Source organism: Neodiprion fabricii, chromosome 7 (genome assembly GCF_021155785.1).
Source record: "Neodiprion fabricii isolate iyNeoFabr1 chromosome 7, iyNeoFabr1.1, whole genome shotgun sequence".
NCBI lineage: Eukaryota > Metazoa > Arthropoda > Insecta > Hymenoptera > Diprionidae > Neodiprion > Neodiprion fabricii.
In genome coordinates this window covers 5545546-5569884 of record NC_060245.1, presented here as the reverse complement: position 1 = coordinate 5569884, position 24339 = coordinate 5545546, and the positions used below count along the sequence as shown (strand labels likewise).

General features: G+C 37.2%; 2 protein-coding genes across 5 annotated transcripts in view; one reads left to right on the top strand and one right to left on the bottom strand.

Annotated features, from left to right (window-relative positions):
* Positions 1 to 1371: 1371 nt before the first annotated feature.
* On the bottom strand, positions 1372 to 24307 carry LOC124186271 (keratin, type I cytoskeletal 9-like). Of its 3 annotated transcripts, XM_046577819.1 has the most exons (8): positions 24084 to 24307; positions 5239 to 5951; positions 4938 to 5061; positions 4059 to 4229; positions 2425 to 2884; positions 2171 to 2344; positions 1863 to 2050; positions 1372 to 1779 (listed from the first exon to the last, which is right to left on the bottom strand). In XM_046577819.1, exons 2-8 carry the CDS (start codon positions 5612 to 5614, stop codon positions 1650 to 1652), a joined length of 1623 nt encoding a protein of 540 aa, XP_046433775.1. In that variant the 5' UTR covers positions 5615 to 5951; positions 24084 to 24307; the 3' UTR covers positions 1372 to 1649. The 3 variants fall into 3 exon arrangements, with proteins under 3 accessions (XP_046433775.1, XP_046433776.1, XP_046433777.1); XM_046577820.1 differs by lacking the exon at positions 4059 to 4229 and having other exon boundaries at positions 24084 to 24306; XM_046577821.1 differs by lacking the exon at positions 5239 to 5951 and having other exon boundaries at positions 1373 to 1779; positions 24084 to 24303.
* Positions 10172 to 24339, top strand: part of LOC124186270 — a 43970-nt gene continuing 29802 nt past the window's right edge. Inside the window, exons 1-2 of one of the 2 annotated variants that reach the window (XM_046577817.1) lie at positions 10172 to 10304; positions 12545 to 12945. The gene's annotated coding sequence lies outside the window, so the exon portion shown is untranslated. Of the gene's footprint in view, positions 10305 to 12544; positions 12946 to 15610; positions 16621 to 24339 lie in introns of those variants that run through there. The other variant, XM_046577815.1, reaches the window with a different exon arrangement.

The window sequence follows — 24339 nt, the reverse complement described above, 5'->3', positions numbered from 1 at the left end:
ATGATGTGTGATGATATGATATGATGTATAATGATTTTAGTTTTCACGTTTCATACAAGAAGTACACACTTTATTTCTCCTGCCGATTCCAGACTCAAGCGGCTGGGCCCTTCGATGGTCAGCCGCTGACTAAAGATATATTCTCCAGTTAACGGGTCAGCTAATAACGCTGCCGTTCTGCGACAGTTGGAGGATCAAAATTTTTTCTCGTACCTCTCAAATGTGTGTTAAAATGCACTCGAAGTTTCAAGAAGTTTCGTTCCATCTCTCCTTCTTAAAAAAAAGGTCGCCAACAATCACCTTTTCAGGTCTTTAAATCAGGACACTGCGTTCAATACTGTCTTATATACGGAGCATCCGTTTCATCTCGATCAAAATCAACGCATCCGTGTCGTATTACAGTTACTCTGAATTTTATTCCATACGAACACTTTTCGAAAAACAATTGTGCTTATCTACTCAAAGTAGATACTTCACTTGCGGCTAGCTAAAACAGCGGTTCGATTCTATGACTACGAAAATTCAAGATCGAGAGAGCGAATGAAAATTTGTTCGAATAATAATGAATATTAATGTTATGGAATGCTTCGAGCGCGAATTTAATAGAATCCCATTTCGAAATGAATAATTCTTCTGTTTTCATATTATAGCCGTGTCATTTCAGATAATCTAGTTTGTCTCCTGGAAAGTATACATTCTTCTCGCGGGTACTTATACTTCAATTAAATCACTGTTTTCCTACCAAATTTTGAAGAAATTCATTCTTATTATTAATTTCTTGTATCGCCGACAAGTCCGTAAGTACACACAGGCCAAGTACCTGGCTTGGGGTTATCATTGCGAAGACTCTGTTACTCGGAAGAAGAATGCAGCCAGCATCATGTCGAAATCGTTAACTCTCTGATGTTCTGCAATAAATTCTTAACTCTGCCATTGGAACATCTGAGGGAGCGCAAGCGTACGACAATTTTCGGTCGTCACACCAAAGCCCATTAGGGCAACTGTCTTTATATTCTTCAGTCAACGCTATCTGCCAGCCAATATAGCTTATATTCTTTTCAACTAGTCTTTCAGCTAATGTTGTACAATATCTATCGATATTTATTGATATCGACAACTAGAGGTCAAAATATCCGTAGTCTTTATCGATAATCAGCAGTATCGATAAAAGTGTATCAAAATCCCAACTGCCAGAAAGTAAAGTGAAAATAATTTCGAGTTAGAAACACCTGACGTATTAATAAAAAATTCAGCTTTCTACGCTAAGTGAATCATTGAAAGAGAAATTTCATTATCGAGTCAATATATATTCTACTTAGATAATTTTAATAAATTTTCTGTATGGTCAAATGGTATTCAGAATAAGTAATTCTAACATTAAAGTAAGTCTAAATTAAATAACTCAAACTCAAGTAGATTTACAGTTCTTTTTCGACAGCCATGGTTTATGGCGAATTCGCTGAACCGAATTTTACACACATACCTGTAATATTCAATTGGTGATTCACTTTGTAATTAGGAAAAGTATGGGGAACAACACCAAGTGAAAAATTATAACCAAACAAGAACAGATGTGTTTAATACTGTATCTATACAGCTATTTTAATGAGCACTTAAATTTATTAGAAGCGTAATCAATGAAGAATATATCAGTCCTTCGGCAAGGTGCACAAAAAAATTTCACATCTTCCTTCTTGGGCACCAATCGCTAGGGCCAGTTTGATCTCTTTCTTCAATTGTTCGTTGACATAATTGTTGTTCAAAACGTTGCTTTGAACCCTGAAAGTTATATACGATCAATCCTTAGACAGTGAATGGCTTTGACCGGGTAAATATTATCGAAAAAGTTATTGTTTTCATACAAATCCAAAAAGCGATGCTCCAAGTTGTAATATATGCTGTTTTCTCTATCGTTAATGTTCTTGTATTGCGCGAGTTCCGCAAAGTATTCTCGTTGTACTTCACAGGCCAGTCTGGCAACACACTTTCGGGACGCCAGAAAACGGCTCAGAACGATGATATCTTCTTTCTGAATATCGTTTCTAGGTATCTGTGTAATAAGCATATCGATTAAACTGATAAACGAATGATGAGATAATGTTGAGGTTCCACGCGACGTCTTTCGCAATTACTATAATCGATATCTATTTCTAGGAAAAATTCAAAGTACCTGGGAAATGTACTCCTTCAATAACATCAAAGGATGTTCATTCCAGAAATTGTCAGCAGCCGATCGTCTCTTTCTTCCATGAGCAATTCCCAGAGGCAAGAGCACTGGATTCGTTGCTAAGGCAGCTGCAGCTCCTATCAGAGCAACACCAGCAAGAGCCTTTAGAGCCAAGGCCTGATGAAAGAGAGTACATCATTGACAAAAGCCTGCGAATCCCTTATCCTGGAAAATAGCAAACTATAACGACAACTGACCTTCTGGGTCTGAATGTTTCCGCCAGCAGATTGACTCGGCATCATTCCTCCTTCTCCGTGACCGTAACCTCCACCTCCTCCAAATCCGTGATCCATTGATCCAAAACCAAACGGACCACTGTTACTACCTCCATAGCCACTGTAGCCTCCACCTCCACCTCCGTAACCGCCTCCACCGGATCCACCGGATCCACTGCCTCCAAAACTTCCTGGTCCACTTCCACCATAACCGCCGTCATTTGACCCGATACCACCATAGCCACTGTGGCCGCTGCTCGATCCACCGCCACCGAAACCACTTCCGATACTCGAACCACTTCCACCATAACCAGTTCCATGTCCCGGATCGTAACTACCAAGTCCATTTATGCTAAAGCTCGGTCGGCCGTACAATCCACCAGATCCTGTTGAACTGCTCGACGATGAACCTCCATAGACTGAATGAGAATCACTGTTATACCTGTAACGTGCAAAAATTGGCGGTGAGTATCATGTAATCCCGAGTAGGACACTTAACGAAACGTAGATCATCATTTGAATAACTATATCCGACATAATGCCGACAAATGAAAAATTTGACTTGTAGTCGTTCGAAAGTTGGAAAGACGGTGACTCATTGTGAGATGCGGTAATGACTGTCAATAGGCCAAAAGTCAACGCTGGTCCAACCTTGGTACCACATCGACGAATGTCTTAAAAACCGTCAAGATTAAGACAACGCCGAAACAAAAGTTGGATATCGTATAGAATTCCCCACAGTAAATGTAACAAGATAAAACAAACGTGGTATTACTAAAAATTTCAAAGTTCTAGCTGACCATTTTTTTGTTAACGACAAAGTCGATTTACGGGCGACTTGTAAGGTAAGTGTACCAGTTATTGACCCTTTCCCAATTATTGACTTTGTTTGGTTGTTCTGTTTAATCCTTATGTCGGTTTGGAATAGAAGATAAAATTTATTTCTGGTGTTGGCATGACAACGATTGAGACTAGAGGTACATTGTATTGAAGGGTGAATATAATACTTATTATCTAATTAAATCTAGTGTAGCTCCAGATCGTACAACTGCACTAGCCGACCACCGAATACAGACTGATATCTGAGCTGTGTTTCGTCATTCAAAAGCCGGATTACCGATTGTTGTCGTGCGATAGACGGTGGTGGTCGTTAGAGCGTTGTTATGGTCGGGCGGTCAGCTCGTCTCTAATACATGGATTCAGAAACAAAGGCCTTGACGTGGACTGAGTTTGCTTCCAAATCCAAACACCTTAGTTCTCAAATTATCAAAAAAAAAAATTAGAAGTGTCTGACCAACTAGCAATTAGTTTTGGTCGTCGAGAAATTAGGAATTTGTGCCATACATTTATAATTTTGGAAAATAGAAGGGTCAATAATTGGGTCTAAACGTGACTACAACTGGTACACTTGCCTTACAATGTTGAATATCAATTGACAACCTAGCGAACAGTTGTAATCGTATGGTTGACGTACAGTCGACTATTGGTTTCAAATACGCTTTCTTAATTGGTCTCCAATTCGTTGACTCTATTTTCTACTCGCGATATGTGAAATGTGAATCGACCATGTGCTACTTGTATTATACAGGACTTATGAGTTTGCCGTTTAATCACACCTGTCCCCGTCACTTCCACCACTGTAGCCTCCTCTGGGTGGCCCATATCTCGAGGGATACGATCCTCCAAGGCTACCACCGTAACCACCTCCTCCTCCTCCTCCTCCACCACCAGGTCGACGATCTCCGTCAGACGAATCTGACGGATGACTCGAACTCGGTGTGCCATACCTATCGTATAAAGGGAACTGATGAATACTTCATATCGTAGCGGACCATTCTCACGATGTGTGAATTATACAAAAAGTGGTACGAAGCAAATTGTCATATCACTTGATAACTGTCGACTAGTGTTTGGGATCGCTGGAACAATTACAAGGATGAATATTTTTTTGTCTCGTTGCCCTTGTCGAAGGACGTCTCGGATGCTTAAAATGAAGATACAAACCACTTCCAGCACAAGTATGTACATGTCAGAATCGTGAAGTATGATTTTATCGATTCAAACAGGACTGGTGAAAGGTTGACAAAAAATGCCTTATGCATTCAGCATTTCGTGTTACGATTAGTTTACTGCATAGATCGAGTAACCTACTTTTTGTCGTACAATATTACAAAAAAAAGCTTCAAATTCACGTATAATTAGTAATTCTTTAGGAATATCGAAGACAGTCACGTTTGTACCGAGAAGATGCAAAGAGCTGTGTTCCGTCAACTAGTTGACACTACAGTGTATCAAAATATTCATTAACGTGACTTATCTAGAAGTGAAACAGCAGCTTCAGGTTTGAAATAAATTTCAACGAATTGGGAAACAAGAGTTTGTTACGTTTCACGCACCTTTGTGGTATGGAATATGAAATGACTGTGAGACAAAACGATGTCAGCTAATCTTATAAAAGTTGTGAGTAAATAATACAATCGTAATTTTGCCACAACCTGTCACTTGGGCGTCCTGATGGTCTGAACGAATATCGTCCACCCCCAGAGGACTCGCTGTAGCCATATTCAGGTCTCTCGGGGTACATTGAACTTCCATACCTGGATCCACAACAGCTGAAGCCTGTGGAGTTAAGGTCCCGATAGGATTACAAACAGACTAAATTTTTGATAGTTAATTTTTGAGTTGGGAATGGCTTGAAATTTGTCAATCAAAGCGAAAAATGACCAACACGAAGTCATAAGTTGATGGCACGTTGTGTTTTAATATTTCATAGTGTAAAAAAGATGTTACACTAACCACTAGTAAAGCCACCACCAGTACTGTCGCGCGTGTCGTAGATTATTCCACGTTTCGGATTCAACTTATCTTTAAAGTTCAAACTTAGCGGTCCAAGAAAAGTTCGCGGCTGCTTCTTCGTCTTCCGGAATTCTTCCGGCTTTACTAATATTCTCTCATCCTCGTCTTCGCCCTCTTTATCCCCAAATGCGATCGAAGCATTCCTCCGTTTATCGGTTAAATCAATGGACAATCTATCGTCAGTTTTTTTGTCTAACAACAGAACATTATCCACGGTCGATCTGGCACCTCTATTCTTCTGATTCGGAACAGTGTGAGCGCTGTCACTTGCGCAAAAGATAAGAAAAAGGGCGAGGACACCACACAGGAGTCTCATTTTTAATAACTGCTATGAAATACGAGACAAGAAATTTTCGAAAACACACTTCAACTAAGTCTTCTGATCTTCTAGCACCCAGTTGATTCAAAAGTGACTCTCTTCGCTCGGAGTTTCACCTCTTATATAGCCGTTGGACTAGTATGTGGGAGGGAGAACTGTCGCAGGTTGCCCTTCAGGGACGAATTCATTCAAAAGTCCAAATTTCTTTCATGCTTCTTATCTTCCGCGAGGTCAAAGGGTCTATCAATCAAATACTCATCGTACACACCAGAAAATATCCCATGATCAATGGCGTTACTGGTAGTTCCTTTGTCTCATCACGATATTTGGTATCCTGCGAGACGAATATTATATCAGCATTCCAAATGCATGATGGATAATTCTAAAGATATTTTCCATCCAAGCGGAGTCTTTACTCTGTTATTTGTGCATGAGATTTCCATAACGTAAGAATTAACATTCATGTTAATTACGTATGGTCGAAATGCATGATGTGGTGTTTAAAACGGTGCTGGAAGAAAAAATGTGCTTCCATTTTTCTCATAGTCTCTTCCAGGAGCGTACAATAAAAAAATCTATCCACTGAACTTCGTCCCTGCGATCACCAAGTGTGACGCTATGATGAGTACGGTGAAAACAAAAGTGTGACGAAGAACCTAACCATGCGATCATTGTCACGCATGGTACCTCCACCAACTCTAATGACACTCAAGCTTTGCGATCTCTACAATGGTAGTGACGCTAGGTAGACCAAGATTTTTGCAATTGAACCAAGATACTGTCGCTGTTGTGACATATTCCTTTCCTGGCCTTGTTCACAAACACATGCCGGTCACCCAATTAATCAGTATGGAAATTAAAGTGTCATTTCGTAACGTAAATTGGTATCAAATTAGTTGACAAGAGATTGACTGGAACTTCTGGGATGCTGTAGACTTATATTATCAGTGCATATCGTCCATCCACCTTCAGATCGAAGGCAGGTTTCTGTATCTCAGAGAAAACCTGGAAATATCATGAAATTTAAATGAGGTCCTGGAAGAGAGTGAAAATATCATTTTTCTATCAAGAGAATTAGAAATGATTTTTTGAGGTGAGAAATTTACTATTTTACGTCGAGAAAAAAAAAATATTGGCCCAAACTTACTTTTTTCGAACATTTTAATTTGAAGCGAATATAGAGTTGATAAGCTGAACGGTTTAGGTTTTGGTAACTTACTAGAACTGGGAAAATTTCAAGGAAAACTGGGACTTGTGTCCTGGAAAATCATGGGATTTTTTGAACTAAAATTTGTGGCTAACCTGAAACTACTACGCCGAATCATGATGTTGGCGCAACGACTGCATTTCATACCTCTTACACTCAGAGAATTTTGTAATTCCAGTTACCGCTCAGTCCTTAACTATTTTGATTTTTTACCACAATCGAAAAATATAGTTCTAGGTAGAAAATGAAAATTAGTTTTCTAGCTGTTACCGGAAAGTCTAGTATCCGTTACTATTCTTTCTCATTACGATCACTGTTACTAGATTTTCTTGCAACTGTTGCGAAAATTTAATGCTTGTGCAAGAATAAATTGACGTTAAGGCCTTGTTTAACTAAAAAAGTATAGTAAACCTCACAAACTGATTTTGCGTTGCAATTACCAAAAAAGGATCGACAATAGCGCAAAATGGTTACGCGTACCTCGTTTTTCGTAATACCAACAATATTCGAACAGTTTTTTTAACGATACCTGTTTCATTGAATTTTTCTAGTTACCACAACAAACGAAATTTTTCTCAGTGTAAGTTTTGATGTATCAGTAGTCGTTGAACAGTCTTGCGCAAAATGCATGGTATATATGTAGATACAAAACTACTTTTATTGACAATTCTCGAGAAGAGAAGAACTCACGAACGTGAGTTTGAAAAGATAAAAATCTGGTTACAAGGTGAGAAATAATCCTCGAGAGTTTGTTCATGGTTTGCATTGTTTCTTGCAGCGCGTTTTAAACTCGTAAGTGCGCAAAGAAAATTCAAGGAATTTTAAGGATTATGTCATTTGTACACACGGTCGATGAACATTTCCGGTGAAAACTTAGATCCGCTTATTAATTTGTAACGTTGTGCGTGATTCCGGTATGCAGGCAATATAAATAATTCAAGCGTGCGAATCTCAAACCGTCAGTGTTAAGAAACGAATATATGATAGTTCAGTTAAGGTTGGTGAAAAAATATAAATATCGGTAAGAAAATATTTTGCAAGTATAATTCTTAATGAGTAGAAAATAACTTTGAATTTCTTTTTGCTGAGTCACTGTTTGCAAAACTTACTCACAGAATTTTTGCTTAGTTATACGTACATTCATACGATTTAAGAAATTATTTGAAAGAATCGACGATTATGTTTAACGGACGGAAGAATACAATATTTCTAAGAAAATGCTGGTATTTGAAATAATCTAATTCTCTTCTTCGACGCGATTCAGCAGTTATTTCGACAAGCGAAACTCCTTGTGTAAGAAAAAAGTTTGATCGAAAAAGCACACGCAATATCTACGTTAGGTTATTATGTAGTTTTTCTTTGGTCGAACTCCCTCAGCTTTAGCGTTTTCTTCTGTTGCCGCGTTTTTCCCTTCCTTTTCATCAACATTTATTTCCCACCAGCCCCCCTTATCCCGCGGTTCTTTCTCCGTGTTACTTTGGCGCCTGAGCCCCAAGGGAAAAAAGTTTACTTCGATCCCGCACAACTGCTGCCTGTGCCTGAAAAGAATCCTTCGACCACAATTTTTCCAGACACCTGAACCGATAACGTGAAAAACCGATCTCGAAATAAAGCTGCAGGGAATCAACGCTTCATTGGTATTTATGCGACAAAGCTTTTTATTGAAAATCAGAAACGGAAAGATATACGTAGGGGTAGAATTTTCGAACCTTAATATTATAGTAAATTTTTGTTTCAATTGAGCAAATTAGAAAATAACGTAAACAGATTTTCACGTGAAATAAATCATATAATGCTTGAGTTAAATTTATTTTTATCGTTCTGTTTTAATTTAGTAATTCGTTCTTCCACATCAATAAGTAACGAACTGTGGCAGGTATGTTTATATTACTAATGATGAATCATACATTAACCATCGTTAAGTACAACAAAAATTGTTACGATACCAATTACCGATTGTATGAAAAACCAGAAGTAAATAATCACTGTGAAATTAGCATGTCCATAAGATTATAAGATTGTAGTTAAAGAGAAAAAGGCGACGGTATCTTTTTTTTCAGATTTAAAATAATTGGTGATAAAAAATGACCAAACAAGAATCGTGAAATATATAATTCCAACCTAATTTCAAAGTGAGATGTGAATCGAATAAATATGTGTTATCGTAATGACGCGTCATTAGGTACAAAAAAATATAATACGGTTTACGATGTGTATTAAAAAAAAAAAAAAAAAAACAAGTAACTATAATTTAAGAGTTAGGTGACACATCCTTTGTATTAGCGAAATGCGCCATTGTGTTTCGAGTTTGAAGAAGGTTGCGGAAGAGTGCCGTGACGAATTGCGAGATTTCCTTGTTGTTATTACAATCATTTCGTAACAATGCCTGCGCGAACTTTTTGTCGGCGACACTGACAAGACACGTTGTGGTAATAATCGTGTTAATCCAGTGGGATTAGGTCGTTCATGTGAAATGACGGATACAGTTGTTGGCACTCACAATCAAACTGCGATGGCCACTTGAAAGAGACACTGTCGATTTGTTTCTTGTTCCATATTTTCCGGTAATCCGAGTAGTTCAAATATTTGTCGTCGGCAGTTGGCAGATATTTTATTTGTTTTTTTTTTAAGAAGGTCTTTACAGGAATTTCAAGAAATTCGTCGATATTTCAGTTAATTTTTTTCTCATGCGGAAAAAGTTTGAAAAATTTTTGAGGTATTAGGTATCTATTTTTTATATATTTTTGAGTAAATTAGCCTCATTATATCCTCATTTGAATCTATCAGGGTGATGCACAGAGTGCAATTTTAATAGAGTGTAAAAAGGTGAAAATTCGTTCTGGAATAATCTGTTTGCAAATGCCCAAATATTGTAATGGGATTTTCTCAATAGCTTTATTTTGCAAAAAAATACGTCAGTTTTCAGAATCTTGACAAAAAATGAGCCGTTTTTCAACATAAAATTAAAAAAAAAATAACGTGTAAGAATTTCAGGTGAATCGGTTAGAAACTGTAGGAGAAACCTTGCCCGCAAGTTTGAAAAATCAAAAACGGAGAAAAATGCATTTAAAGATTAAATTCTGAAAGAGTTGCAGTGAAAAACGTTAAAAATGCCAAAAATTGATACCGGCCCATCAAAAATGAAGATTTTTCAGTCGTAAATGCGCCCTTAAAGTACTAACGGTGTAATTCGAAGAGTTAATTTCCGAAACAAATGGCTCAAAGTTTGCACCTTCGTTTGTGGGAAATACTTTCCTTGGTCACATTTATCGCCACTTCACAAATCGAAAGGTGAGTTTTGTTGAATAACGTATGTTTCAGGTATTCTTCGATCTAATTAACCGGAACAATCTTCCGGAAAACTGCAAGCGAAGCAAAACCTGCACGACGTTGAACTTCATGACCTGAAAAAAGCGCTCTCACCGAAAGGCTGATTAGGCACTGTACACAATGAATGTCAGCACAAAATTTTCCGCAGAGGTTCGTGATATGAAATCAGTAGCACAGATTATAGGATACTTGAAATTCCCAAATACCGAATGGCTGAAATCCGCGGATCTGACGATGTTAAACACACCTATACTATAAACAAAAAAGAAAAAAAAATTAACAGAAGCGAAAGACGAGTGAAACCAAACAATATATTAGGTATCTTATACTTTCGGTTGATACGTATTCATTTTTATTTTCATTTATTTTGTAATAAAAGCTAATGCTTATGTATCCACATGTAGTTTTGATTATTACAGAAAACTGTTTTATCACAAACTTGATGATTAAAACTAAGTGTTCTAACATTCGGAACATCAACTGAAGAGGTTTCAAGTCTGATCGCTGAAGAATCAACAGCCAAATGAATGAGCAGTAACCATTTCCAGAAAGAAAAATTCACTGAGTTCTTTAATAAAGTACGAGACAGTTTTTCAATAGAGCGATATTATCGCCACATTAAATGCTCAATGCTACATCAAGTGTCATTGAAAGCTTGAAAATTCTACGGTAAGCATTTCACCGTCAGAAGTTCAGAGCATTCTACACGCTGATTAAATTCAACCCTTTCATGCATACATTTTTCCTTACATGCGATTCACTTGAAACTTTGCATACACGGGTTTTTGGGGTCGCTAATTACGAATCCGGAGTAAAAAATTTTTAATTCAAAATGGCGGATGTAATATGGCGTAAAAACAAAAACAACAAGAAGAAAAATGTCGAATAGCTTCTGTAAATTTTTTTGGTGAGTATTAAGGGGTTAGGTGGGTTTCAAAAGCTCAAAATAGGTACATTTTTATGAATTTTTTTTTACTTCATCAACAGAATATTTCATTCCATCAATTTAACACATAAAAGATACATATTTTATAAGTAGTTTGTGAAATTTTCATTGAAAAATATTGAAAATTAAGGCGTGGACACGTCGTCTGCTATGACACCTCAAAAAAAAGTTCTCTCGGCGTAGTCAGGATAACTCATGACAGATTCATCTGAAATGCAAAAACCAAAAATTTTCTGTTAGTAGATGTTTAAAACTCGTACTTGGACGAAGGAAAAAAAAAAAAAACAAAAATTACATTTTTGGCGGCGTTGAAAACAAAAAACCCTTATTTTGAGTAAAATTTGCACCCTTCATGGCCTTGAAAAATTACTTGGAATAGAAAAAAAAAAATTCCTTCGTTCAAATACGAGATAATGTTATTTTGAAGAAGTGTGCAAAATTTGAAAGAGATCGGTTCATAAGTTTTCGAGAAATCGTGTCTACCGATTTCAAAAATGTAGTTTCGAGAAAAACGCGATTGAAGATTTACATTCAAATAACATGTAAATAATCGTACTTACACCATATAATGATGCAAACCCATGTTTTTTTCACGTGCCATCACCCGACACGGTAACATCTGTCGTATCTTCAACATTATTTTCATCACACGTTAATTTTTTTTCTTGATTTGCAGCAGACAACAAAATTGATTCGGCAACAGTTATGACGCACTCATGTATTTTATCAACATAAAAATTGTACGTTGATGCATTCAAGAATGAGGAACTTATATCCATCAAACCACAGAATTTTTTACATCCGGCAAGTCCTAAGCCTAGTATTCGCATCACAAAAATAAACGAACAATAGCTAAGCAGCTGCCTCGATGTATCTGCCTCCATATACCTGCGTCACGCTCGGTTATAGCCTGATGGGTGAAACATCCAAAGGCTATATCTCTTAGAATATGACTCGGATCGTTTTAAAATTTTAAAGGAATATTCTCAACATATTCAATTATAAGATGAGCAAAAAAAAAAAAATTCGATTTTTTGAAATTTTGAAACCCACCTAACCCCTTAAGTTTGTCTAAAAATTAGCATACCGATTTCCACGTTATATACTAACAGAAAATATACATTTTTTTCGTGGAACGATACGAATTTCGACCATTTTTTTAAATCTGCTAATTTTAGAATAAATAAATAATGAAACAAAGAACCAAAAGACTCGGCATTTGTTATCAAAAAAGTAGTTTAATAAATAAAAAACTGCAATAAAAAAAAAGTCGGAACGCTGAGCGTCCCAGCGTGAATTAAAGGGTTAGAATACCAGAATCGAACCTACGTCGCTGTACCGATCAAATCTTTGCTTCCTCGTGATCATTGGTGGGAGAAATTGGCGGAAGAATCTTTCGCCTTGATCCTTTCGTGTGTGTATGTGCACCTGCTCATTGTTACAGCGAGACCAATCTCACTTCCATAGGCGTGTGTTTCCAGCCTACATCCAACGTCTCGTGGAGTGGTGGGGGAGATACGGAGAGATATACATATAAAGATGAGAGGACAGAGAGTAATCAATACGCATTCTCGCAACGCGCGCCGTTCCGCATCTCCGTAGCAACGGACGCCGCGCATGCGCGTCGTCTGCTTTCCCGCCGTTTGTTACAAACGCGTTGCCGGCCAGCGGACTTTGCAGTAGAAACGGTTTTGCGCACAGACTGCGTAGCGGGATTCACGCAGCAGCCCCGTTTATTCAACGCTGCTCGTTCATTTCTATGTACATCGACAGACGATTTATTATGCCTAGATCGAGTTGAATCGTTCGCTGTTCAACATGTCTCGTCGTTACGTCGTGAATTAGGTACAAGATACGAGATAATGGGATTCAAAAATTCCTTCGCAGTTACGAGTTCGCGATAATATGTATAAGCTGTAATGTCTGTAAAGGATTGCTTTCTCATTCTTTTATGATCTCATCGCGGATTGTAAGGAATTTTTTTTTTAAGAAAAACTAACATAATTCTCAAAGCTTTTCCACAACGAAATTCTAATTTCTACAACTATGTGTGGAGTATTTGATACTCCGACAAAGAGAATTTTTAAAAGGAAGCTCAGCCCAGTACGATTATGAATGAAGGAAAAGTTAGGAAAATAAAATAAAAACGAGTTAAACAATTTATTACCCTCCCAGACAGCACAAAATTTAAACTCGCGAGAAAGACGTCTAAAGGATGTTTTATGCACAATTTTCTAACGTCGGTAAGGCTCCGAGGGCATATTTTAAGCATGAAGATATTTGTTGAAGATGAAGATGTTTTAGTCATCAGACGTCTTTCTCACGACATTAAGTTTTGTATTATATAGGCTACTATATTGAATAGAAATGAATATGAGTAAATTCGAATAACACGAGTTACGATATTCAACAATTTCAGGAACGTTTTTGTAATCAGAACGTCCGAAATGATTAAACTCTGGTAGTTCTTTTATCCGATTCTAATACGTTTTGGCTCATTTTGCTCGCTATTTTGAAAGGTCTAACTATAAAACCTTTTCTCAAATTGATGATGTAAGATAACAAGGTAAAACCTTCTTTTATTCAAATTTTCTCAGAACCATTTCCATCATAGGTACGCTGTATCATTTTTGTTTACTATCATCAGCGCAAATAACATTATTCTATATTTTCCGCACATTCTTTTCCCTTTCCCAAACTTATGATTCACAATGAGACAAAATTTGATTTTCTTCAAAATGCCTCACGTGATGTCACTTCTAGAGTAACGAAATATTACGACAAAGACCATGCACCAAATACGTTTAGATATAAATATTCAACGTTAATGCATCAGTCATGAATTACTATAAAAATGTGTAAATGTATTCGAAAGATAAGCGAACATAACATATATGGTGCATATTTGAATGAATAAATGTAAAAGTTGATTTCTTCTCCCAGCATGGCTACAACGTGTTATTAATCACATTTTATACATTTCTTATGTTTGAACCGCAATGCTCATAACCGGGTGATAGTGAAATAACTCATATTCACTATCTACTGTTGCGTAGCACTCGAAGTAAGCAGTTACAGCTATCATATAACCACATTCTTGGAGCAATGCCAGTTTTGCAAACGCGAATTTTTTACACAAAAAAGTCAGTGGATACATGAGGAAATCATTTAATGAATATGAAAATCAACGATAGGTATATAATTGTACTTTAAGTAATAACATCAAGTACTGAAAGCATGTGTTCTGAATTTTTTACGAAGTAATCCGTCATCTTGCATTGAAACGCTACAGTGAAATTCACGAAGAACATAAATCTGACGAATTCTCAATGCATGTTTACGAAGTTTATGTAGATAAAAAAAGAATAATTCGAATTTTTTACAGGAGAAAATACAGCTGTATTATAAATTTTTAATAGGAGATTTGTTTCAAATCTCTGTAAAGGGTTTTAATTTCGATTTACATAGACGCGTGGTTGAAACAACTAAATACACAATTTAGTTGGGTAGCTTAATCTGACAATCTGATAAAATGAGTGAATTACAACTTACGCGAAAGAAATAGATGAATTTAGTTTATTGTAATCTTACTCCTCGAACAAGAATCATGTATAGATAACTCATTTTATCTATCTCATTCGTCACAGTTGTCTCACTTTTGTGCTTTTATCTAGTGTAAAATAGACTAGAGTTTTTTTTTTTAACTTAAATCTCTTCTCCAAAACACGTTACGTAGAGTTTCAGAATTTATCGCTGAAACTTCCGTTCACTGATAAATTCTTCGAATCAGGTTTTTCCGAAGTTATTCCGGCCAAGGCAAAAAAAAAAAAAGTAAGAAAATCGCATGATGAATAATACAATATTCGTAACGAATGAAAAATGTTGGGAGAAAATCCTCTGATATTTCAGTAAAAATAAACTGCAACATTTTCTCCCCCAGCCTATAACAAATCAGTATTAGACAATAGAAATGTGTCTGATGATGTTATTAAAAAAAAGAAAGGTAATATTGAATTGGAATTTTTTTTCCAGTAAGATATATTGGCTTGTGAGGAAAAAATCTCATATTGTATAAAGGTAAAAATTTCATGTAATTAGATGTTAGATATTTATTAAATATTTCCATTAGCGTGTTGGAAAACAAAATGAGACACAAAAAAAAAGTGAGACAATGTTCTACAAGAGAACAGCTTAAATTTAGAAGTAAAAACTGAATCTAATCGCGTTAAAAATGCTAGCGAAATTGTACGATTTTCGTTGGCTCGCGAATGGTTGCAGCAAGCTGGGCGAACATGTCGCAGGAGAATTTTGGGGAGGAGAAAATGACTTCTTCAAGTCATCGCTCAGCCCGAATCTGGTAATCCTCAAGTCGTTGCCGAGGTTTCCCTCGTCGCAGGGGCTGCTTGCAAGCTCCTGGCACGTAGGTGACCGACGGATGAGTTTGGGGCTGATTTCTAAGCGCCTGCGCGACGCCGCGACGCCGCGACGCCGATAGCGAGGCAGGCCGAGGACCCGGCCGCAGTGTAAGAACCGACGCAGCAAGGAGCGTCATTGCGTCGCGACGCTCTCTTCCCTGAGAATACAAAAATTGGGTACCAAAAACAGCCCAAGGTGCAAAAATATTTCGACCCGTTCGATAATCTTACCCCGTTCGATGACAATCGCCGCACTGACAAGGAATAGACGTTTCTTTCCGTCGGTTCCGATCCAGGGGAAATAGAGTGACTGTAGTTATGTACAAGTGAATTATTCCCGATTCCAGTATTCTTCAACTTCCCGTGACTGTGCGATTCAAAAATTCTAAGGATTTTGTTTTACTCGTAAGCTATGAATCTGCGGTATCTAAATCATTTTTTTAACACTCACGTGTAAATAAAGCTCTACACGTACGTTTGTTTACACGCAGGATTGATTACCATGAACGTGTCGTTGTTCGTTTGTCGATATGAGTATAAGGTGTAGAGTTAACAACCTGTTGTTCATTTTTGAGGGCTGGAATGTGTCACTTTACCTATATTTCATGTAGCATCAGTGCCTCCGTGAGTGAGAATTTTTAAACTCCCAACGGTTGCGTGTAACGCTAACGATTATATTATAAAAAGCTCAGAGATTTTGTGTTTATAAGTTTCAACACTAACCGGTACTAACAATTTTGTTTATAATATGAAAACTTGATGCAAGCATAGATAGAATTCTTATCTCGTGGATGCTTGATCGATAAAACAGTATTAAGCATAGATTGTACAATATCCTGTTGTGGCAATAACAAAGATAAGAGAGATCGATAAACGAGAGGTGAAAGATTGTCTCAACTTTTCTAAACCAAAAGTCGACCAAGAGCTTGAAGAAGAGAGAAAGTGAGGTTAAAAAAGCATCCTTAATAAAAATTCATTCAAAATGAGAGTAAGGAAAGTAAACTAAATTTCATCACCGCATGCATGTGGGTCACTCGCATCGTGGTTGCAGTTGCAACTACACCTAAGATAACAAGATCCCAGTGGAGTTCACCGAGCTGAGAAGGTAAGCTTGTTAACCATCATTATACACGATCCAATTCATCCGCGATGTGCATCGTAATTTAATACCTCGATAATTTTTCCTTACTCTTCCATCCCTCTCATTCTCCCTTTTTTCTTCAATGCGAATTTCCCCCGGCTTATCATGTCCGGCAACGTTTCTTTTATCCGGCTTAAGATTTCTTGCAGAATACAGGAAACTTAATTCCGGGTAGCTTGCGGTCCGAAACAAAATGCGACTTCGATTCTATACGAATTATGTGACAATGCATCCCATTTTCTCACTTCAGCTGCATCGTCGGTCATTTTCATATAATTTGTATAGAATTGAACTCGCATCTTAGTTCGGACCGAAAACAAGTTAGCCAAAAGGTTAAGACACTTGTGCATTTTACTGTTCCTGAAATTTTGATCGGTTGAAAGTTCAAGTAGTAACAAATATCGAATTCTTTTGAAAACGAATCCAGGTCAACGCAATATTGAGTACCAACTTTTGTGCTGACTAACCGAGATTCGTTCGCCCCTCGGTATTTTTCTATCAGAAATTAGTATGAGTAACTGTTTGAATTTTCGATCAAATCTTCAGGTACAGTTACATTGATTAATGCCTTCCCATTCCGGATAACTTGTTTTGAAAGTTGAACAGATTGAAAGTCATTGTTACACATTTCGTATAGGAACGAACTCGCATTTTGTTTTGGACCAGGAACAAGTTAGCCGGAAAACGGGGGAATTAATAAACAATACTGCACGTGAAACTACCATCTATATTTTGGCTGTTAAATTCATCTCTGATTTCTGTTACGTGAAACACGAATAAAACTGAGATCCAAGACCAGTAAAATGTGTAACAATTTCTCAGTATGTTCTTTTTTCTAATAATCCGTCAGATTAACGTGGTTAGAATTCTACTTGTACCAGTGAAATGCGGTTAATACTGCAAATTGGATTTGACGTCGGCTGATTCAAAGCAAACCTTTCGTCACACATTGAACTGTAAGTAATGTGGTTTGATGCATTAATTCCTGTTGTACACTGTCGGTGCAAAGTTTCGTTTAACGTCACGTGACACAGCAGAATCGAAATTCGTTTCGATAATATTTCGAGAGGTGATTTTAACGAACAGAATATCGTGATCGCTAATTATCACAATTTTTCATCGTCCTTTGCTACGAGATATTCTAACGCTTAGGGATAGTATTTGGAGTTGTGTTTCTATGTGTAACAATGCTTCAGCTCAGACAGCGCGAGACGATCCAATAATCGATGCCTGCAAAGTGGAACGAAGTATGAGGTTATTACACTGGGTGTTGACTGCTGTTGGTTGTGAATAAGAAAGAAAGCCGTTTTAAATTGTTGTCACACTGTAGCAGTTTTACCACGAAACATATAAATAGCTTGACTTCGATTTCAACGTCGACGGTCTTCGACTTGATTATTATACTTTTCTTTAATCTCTTGGGAAATTAAAGTCCCCAGCTTTCACATTATGCCGAGTAAATCGATAGAGCGATTTTCGAAAGCCACTGATAAATTTAGGAATTCGCTTTCAGAAGCCAACAAGTTCGTCTTTCATTTACCGAAATTACCCTGACGTTGTGGTTTGTGTACGAAAAACAAGCTTCGAGTATAAAATAAACTCACCTTAGATTGAACGGTTCTCTTCATATCAATGTACCGAAAAACAAAAAAAAAAAAAAAATGATTCAATATTTTTGCTTTTTTTTTTGTTCAACACGCGTATGAATTTTTTCGTTAAAACCCTATTTGAGAAAAGGTTTCATAATTGAATATTCGAAATTATTGAACTCTAATGTTTATGGGCTCATTCTGTTCACCATAGAGATTTTAGAGATCGTCTGAAAAAAATATTATAAACAAGGGGCATTCTAAGTCAAATCATCAGCCTCACCCCCTTCGATTTCATCATTTTTTTATTATGACGTTGTTACCGACCTAAGAAAGTCTTAGAATTTCGTTTATCTTTCTTTTTTTTTTGATAAAAACTCCAATCCTAACATAGAGAGACTAAAAACTTGGAATTAAATAATAAATATTAAGATCCCATTATCGTGTGGCGATTAAAAATCATACATTAAATAATAGAATCGGTGCGAATTTTTTCAGATTAATAAAAACGACGGTTTTCAAAAATTGCTCGTATCGATTTTTTTCAACGTTTCACTAATGGTACAAAAATTCTAAAAAAAAAAAAAACTCCGAGACCCTTCTTGGTCGATAATAACGTCATACTAAAGAATGATCAGAATCGAAGGGTGTGAGGGACATGGTCTGCAGATTTGCCGTGGAATGTCCCGTACACTTCCGCATTCACCAACCAATAGTAACAGTGAACAAAACGTGAGATTCATTTTTTAGTATCGTCGATAAGATTCGATCGGATTTCGTTGAAGCGACGAATTCCGTTCCCGCCACAGGACAGCCAGCATGGGAGAAATTCGAGTTCCTGAGGGTGCACGGAAGTGCAAGAGCGGGCGTAACATCAGGGGTCGGTAAATCAGGGAACTTGTGGATTACATTCTAACCGGATTCCATGCGCGGGCGACGCGATGACGCGACGGTAGGAAATACTCCCAATTCTCGTACGGACACTCCCCTGTAGCTGAAAATTTAAAAGACGCACCAGGGGGTCCGGAGTCCCCCTGCAGCTGAACATGAGGGGCCATTAGTAACCCTAACTTGAGGAACGCCCTGAACTTCCTACCGAAAGGGACTCGCTTCGCCCTCGCCCTCGTCTTTCCCCGCTCCCTTAGCAAACACTGCGGTTTTACTCGTTACCCAGTTTACTCGGCCTCCTGACTTCTTTCCTCTGCACTGACAGTGAGAGAAATTTTGAGTTCCGGTTACCGCTCAGTCCTTAACTATTTTAAATGAAAATGGTAACCGTAACTAATAATTTCTTTCAGCGCAGCCCGGTTTCACAAGTATGATTTTTTTCCACCAGATGACGCATCTCAAAGTGAGAATCCCGATAGCTGAAACTGTTTCCGATCTCTCGACACGTGCATGGCGCAAACGTCGCAGTTATGATAGAACGTCGCTCGGTGATAAAAACGCTAGCGTTTTTCTGAGAAGGGTATTTTTTTTTTGCGGTATCGTAGAAAGGTGGCCGAAACTACTTTTCACGGCTGAATTTGATCCCAAGTCACGTATACGTCATCCTTCGACTCCGTGGTTTCAGACGAAATATAACTATAGGTGCCTGCCTGAAAGTTTTCGGTAATTTAGTGTCACCTGGTTCGGTCGTTGAATTTACAACGAAGTAGGTACGAGGTGCAGAGAATGACGCGGAAGAATATACAAGTGCCTCCAAAACGAAACCGGCAATTTCAAATTCGTATACAATGAACGTTGAGGAGCTGGGTACAAAACTAGTGTTCCCTCCACAAGCGTGCCAGCTTTCTTCCGAGTGCTCTTCGTAACTTCGAGGATCCTTTATGCCGCTGCCTTTCAATGAGATAATTCCTATCCCTGTGTGCCTTGTAGTAGTTTGTTCAAACAATGAACTCGGGGGGGGGAAATTGCCAGGAACCACGTGACGAGTAGGTATAAGCCGATGAAATTTCAAATAAGAAATACTGGAGTTTTTTTTTTTAGATGCACGGATTTTATGTTTCGACCCGTAACCGTCCAAAATGACAAATTCGAAGGGCTGTTCATTTACAGATGAAGTGACGAATGATTTTGAACGGGTTTAAAGCGATTGTAAACCGTTCTAAGCGATGAAAAATGATTAAAAACGGTTTCAAACTAATTTCAAGCTGTTTCGAAATCATCACGAACGATATTAAAAATAATTTCAAGGAGTTTAAAACTGTTACAAGTGATTTCAACTGAATTTAAGGGAGTTTCAAATCTTTACGAAGGGGTTCAAACTGATTTCAAACAGTTTCAAACGAATTCGAAGTGGTATCAAGCGATTTTAAACGGTTTGAAAATTATTTTAAACTGTTTGAAACTGATTTCAGGGAGTTTCAAAGATTTATCTATAATACTAAGCTAATTTGGAATTATTAAAAACAGTTTCAAACTAATTTCAAGCCGTTTCGAAATCATCTTGAACGATATTAAAAGTAATTTCAAGGAGTTTGAAACTGTTACAAGTGATTTCAACTGAATTTAAGGGATTTTAAAATCTTTACAAGCGGTTTCAAACCGATTTCACACAGGTTCGAACGAATTCAAAGTGGTATCAAGCGATTGCAAACGGTTTGAAAATTATTTTAAACTGTTTGAAACCGATTTCAGGGAGTGTCATAGACTGATCTATAATTCTAAGCTATTTTGGAATTATTCAAAACGGTTTCAAACTAATTTCAAACAGCAGTTTCAAACTGATTTCAAGCGATTTCTGCACCATTTCACGCGAATTGAAGCGGTTTAATGCAATTCCCGAACTACGGTAGGTAATCAAAATTGCTTAGCGATTTGAACGCGCGAGTAGCCCTTCGGTTAAATCGTTCAAAGCTGGCAGCAATACCGCGATAGTTTACCCCCAGATCCTGCAGAATGCAACGAATCCTGAGAGTTTTCCTCCGAAGGGCGGATGATGTTGGATCGAAATTTTACGAGTCCCGTACTGGATTTTTGTGATTCTGGATCAGATTGAGAACCACGCGTAAAAGAGTGGGTGATAATTCAGGGATCCCGAGTTTTCCTGCTGGGTTTTATGTCCCTCCCGAACTCCAACACTGATCTATGTCCCGTGGATTACCGTCGCTTGGTTCGGTGGGTGCGATTTTTCAACCGATCGAAGATCAATTCTGAGATTGCGGCGTTCAAAATACGCCAGGCTGTAACCCTCGCCATTTGTACTTCAACGTGACTCGAATTTATACGGTTATATGAAAGAGAGAGAGAGAGAGAGAAAAAGAGAAAGAGAGCAAACATTTTCGTTTGGCGAAACTTATTTTACCCTTAAAAATAAATTCTGCTTTACGGTGTATGGATTGTTTTTTGTTATTTTTCATCGCTAATGGCTGATCAGAGCCAGTCGAAAAAATCAAATGCCAACAAAGCATTGGAATGTTTCAGGAAATTTTATACAATTCTGACATTGACAAACTACTTACAAGGAAGGTATCCCAGGTCGATTTATCCAATTTGATTTCTTTTGTAATATGTTATAGTAGACTAATAACTAACAGACATATCTTTTTTTTTTTATCTGCCATTGGACACTTTAAGAGGGTGAAACCACCCTCCAAAGCAAGGCATTTTTATTCTACAACGTATTACAAAATGAAATAAAATCGGAGAGATCGACCTGGGATACCTTCCTAATTGCTAGAATTTCAAAGAACTAAGAGTAAATAACGATTACCGTCCATTTTATTTAAACATTGTTCAAAAAAGCTTCTGACTCCATGTGAAGCTGGAATTTAGTTATTTTTAACAAAAAATCTAACAATTCACTGTAAATCCTGCTAAGAAGAACCGTTTTCAACTGGAAGATGAATAATTCCTGTCAGTTTCGCAGCCCTTATTTCTTCAGGGCTTGCAGTGCGTGTATTTATTCTTATTTTATCTCTTGTTTTTCGCAATCACTTCCCTTGGACAAAAGCATGTGTCGAGTCGGAGACAAGCGACGGGTCATTAGTGAGTAAAAACGAATAAGAAAATACATACGCCGGCTGGCATCATCGTTAGCTTTAAACTTTGTCCAACACGATTCAAAAAAGCGTCACGGATACACGTATTCAGTGAATTTGAACTCTGTTAATTGGAGAAAAAGGCTTTAGTGTTAGAATCGTAAGCCGAATGAGTAAGAATAATAATAATAATAACAATAATACAAAAGACGTATAAGAAAATATGATGCATACATGTAAATATACAAAAATAACTTAACAACAGGTATTTATTAAGTGAATTGTAAGTGATGTGAAGTATTGTTCGTGTATAATAATTGACGAGGGATTGGACGAAACTTATTTATTAACGGTGCTGTATTACCGCATCCTATCCGTATCCTAAAGGAGGAAAATTAAATCCGATATTGATACCAAAAAGGGATCATCGAGGCTGGTAATAATTGGAGTGTGTTTCACGCTGTTCCCCGCCCCGAGAGTTAAGCACGGCTGAGAAATTGAATAACTCGAATTTCGGCCCTCGCTAAAGTCTCCCTTGCTTCTCGTTATTCCGGACAGTACAGTTTCCTTTAGCTTTACGTTGAGAGACATTTTTAGTTCCGGTTACCGCTCACTCCTTAACTATTTTCATTTTTTACCACAATTGAAAAATATAGTTCTAGGTAGAAAATGAAAATTAGTTTTCTAGCTGTCACCGGAAAGTCTAGTATCCGTTACTATTCTTTCTCGTTACGATCATTGTTACTATATATTTTCTTGCAACTGTTGCGAAAATTTAATGCTCGTGCAAGAATAAATTGACGTTAAAGCCTTGTTTAACTAAAAAAGTAGATTAAACCTCAGAAACTGATTTTGCGTTGCAATTACCAAAAAAGGATCGACAATAACGCAAAATGGTTACGCGTACCTCGATTTTCGTAATACTAACAATATTCGAACAGTTTTTTTAACGATACCTGTTTTACTGAATTTTTCTAGTTATTATAACAAATGAAATTTTTCTCAGTGTAGTCATATAGACGTATGAAATATAATAACAGAGGGATGAAGTCTCATACCGATATACACATATAAAACCTTTTTCCTCTGAAGTCTGAACACAAATATAAAGAAAGAATCAGTGGCGAACGTCTTTTCAGGAATATGTGAATCCATTTCACATAAACCTGCAGGATGGAACTGCGATCCTTGCTATTATTTCGACTCTTTAACGATTTTTCTAAGACGTAACTTATTTTTTCATCGCTTGTTATGATGTTTTGGCATATTTTATTTGCCGTAAATGTCTCGAGATATCAACGATCGAAATAAGCCCGAAATCATTGAATTCGGATTCTATAAACTTTCGAATTGTTGATATCTCATAATAGGATGTGTTTTTCGAATTTACTCAGTATCATTTTTATTATGTAATGTAAATATTGTTTCATTCGAGTTCACTATCACTGTCTGAAATAACATTGTTGGAGATTTATTGCATGGTATTACTTATCTTCATAACTTTTAATTCGCACTGCCCAGTCGATACGATTCATTCTTAAAAGCTGTAACGTTTGAACGTGTATTTTTTTGTACATTTATTTGTAATAAATTTTTGTTCAGACGTACACTGAGAAAAGAGTCTTGTTATAATAAATAAACATATATCGTTGACTATTTTCAGGAACCATTTTTTATCTGTCAAAAAACGTGTAGAAATACGTGTGCTGTTACAAATACGATCGAAATTTTGTAGCATTTGAAGCAAGTAGAATATAAACCTCTCACTAGAATACGTCTGTTATTGAAAACATACATACTCCAAAATTGTTGCAGATAAAGCGAGAATTGTTAAAAAATTTTCTTTATCACTTACCAAAAAATCAGCACCAATTGTAAGAGATTTCACACCACGTTATCCCGAATGAAGATTTATCAGCAGTTGAGAAATCTTGTTTGAGGATTCGACGGCCATAAACTCACGACCGATCGCACGTTACAAACACGCTGTTTACATTTTGCTCGCTGTTCGCAGGTCCAGCGGTCGATTTATAGTAAAAGCCAGTGCGACGGTGAAACGGTAATGTTACGGAGCTGATATTACAATCTTGGGGCTCGTCCGAGTTTCTTCC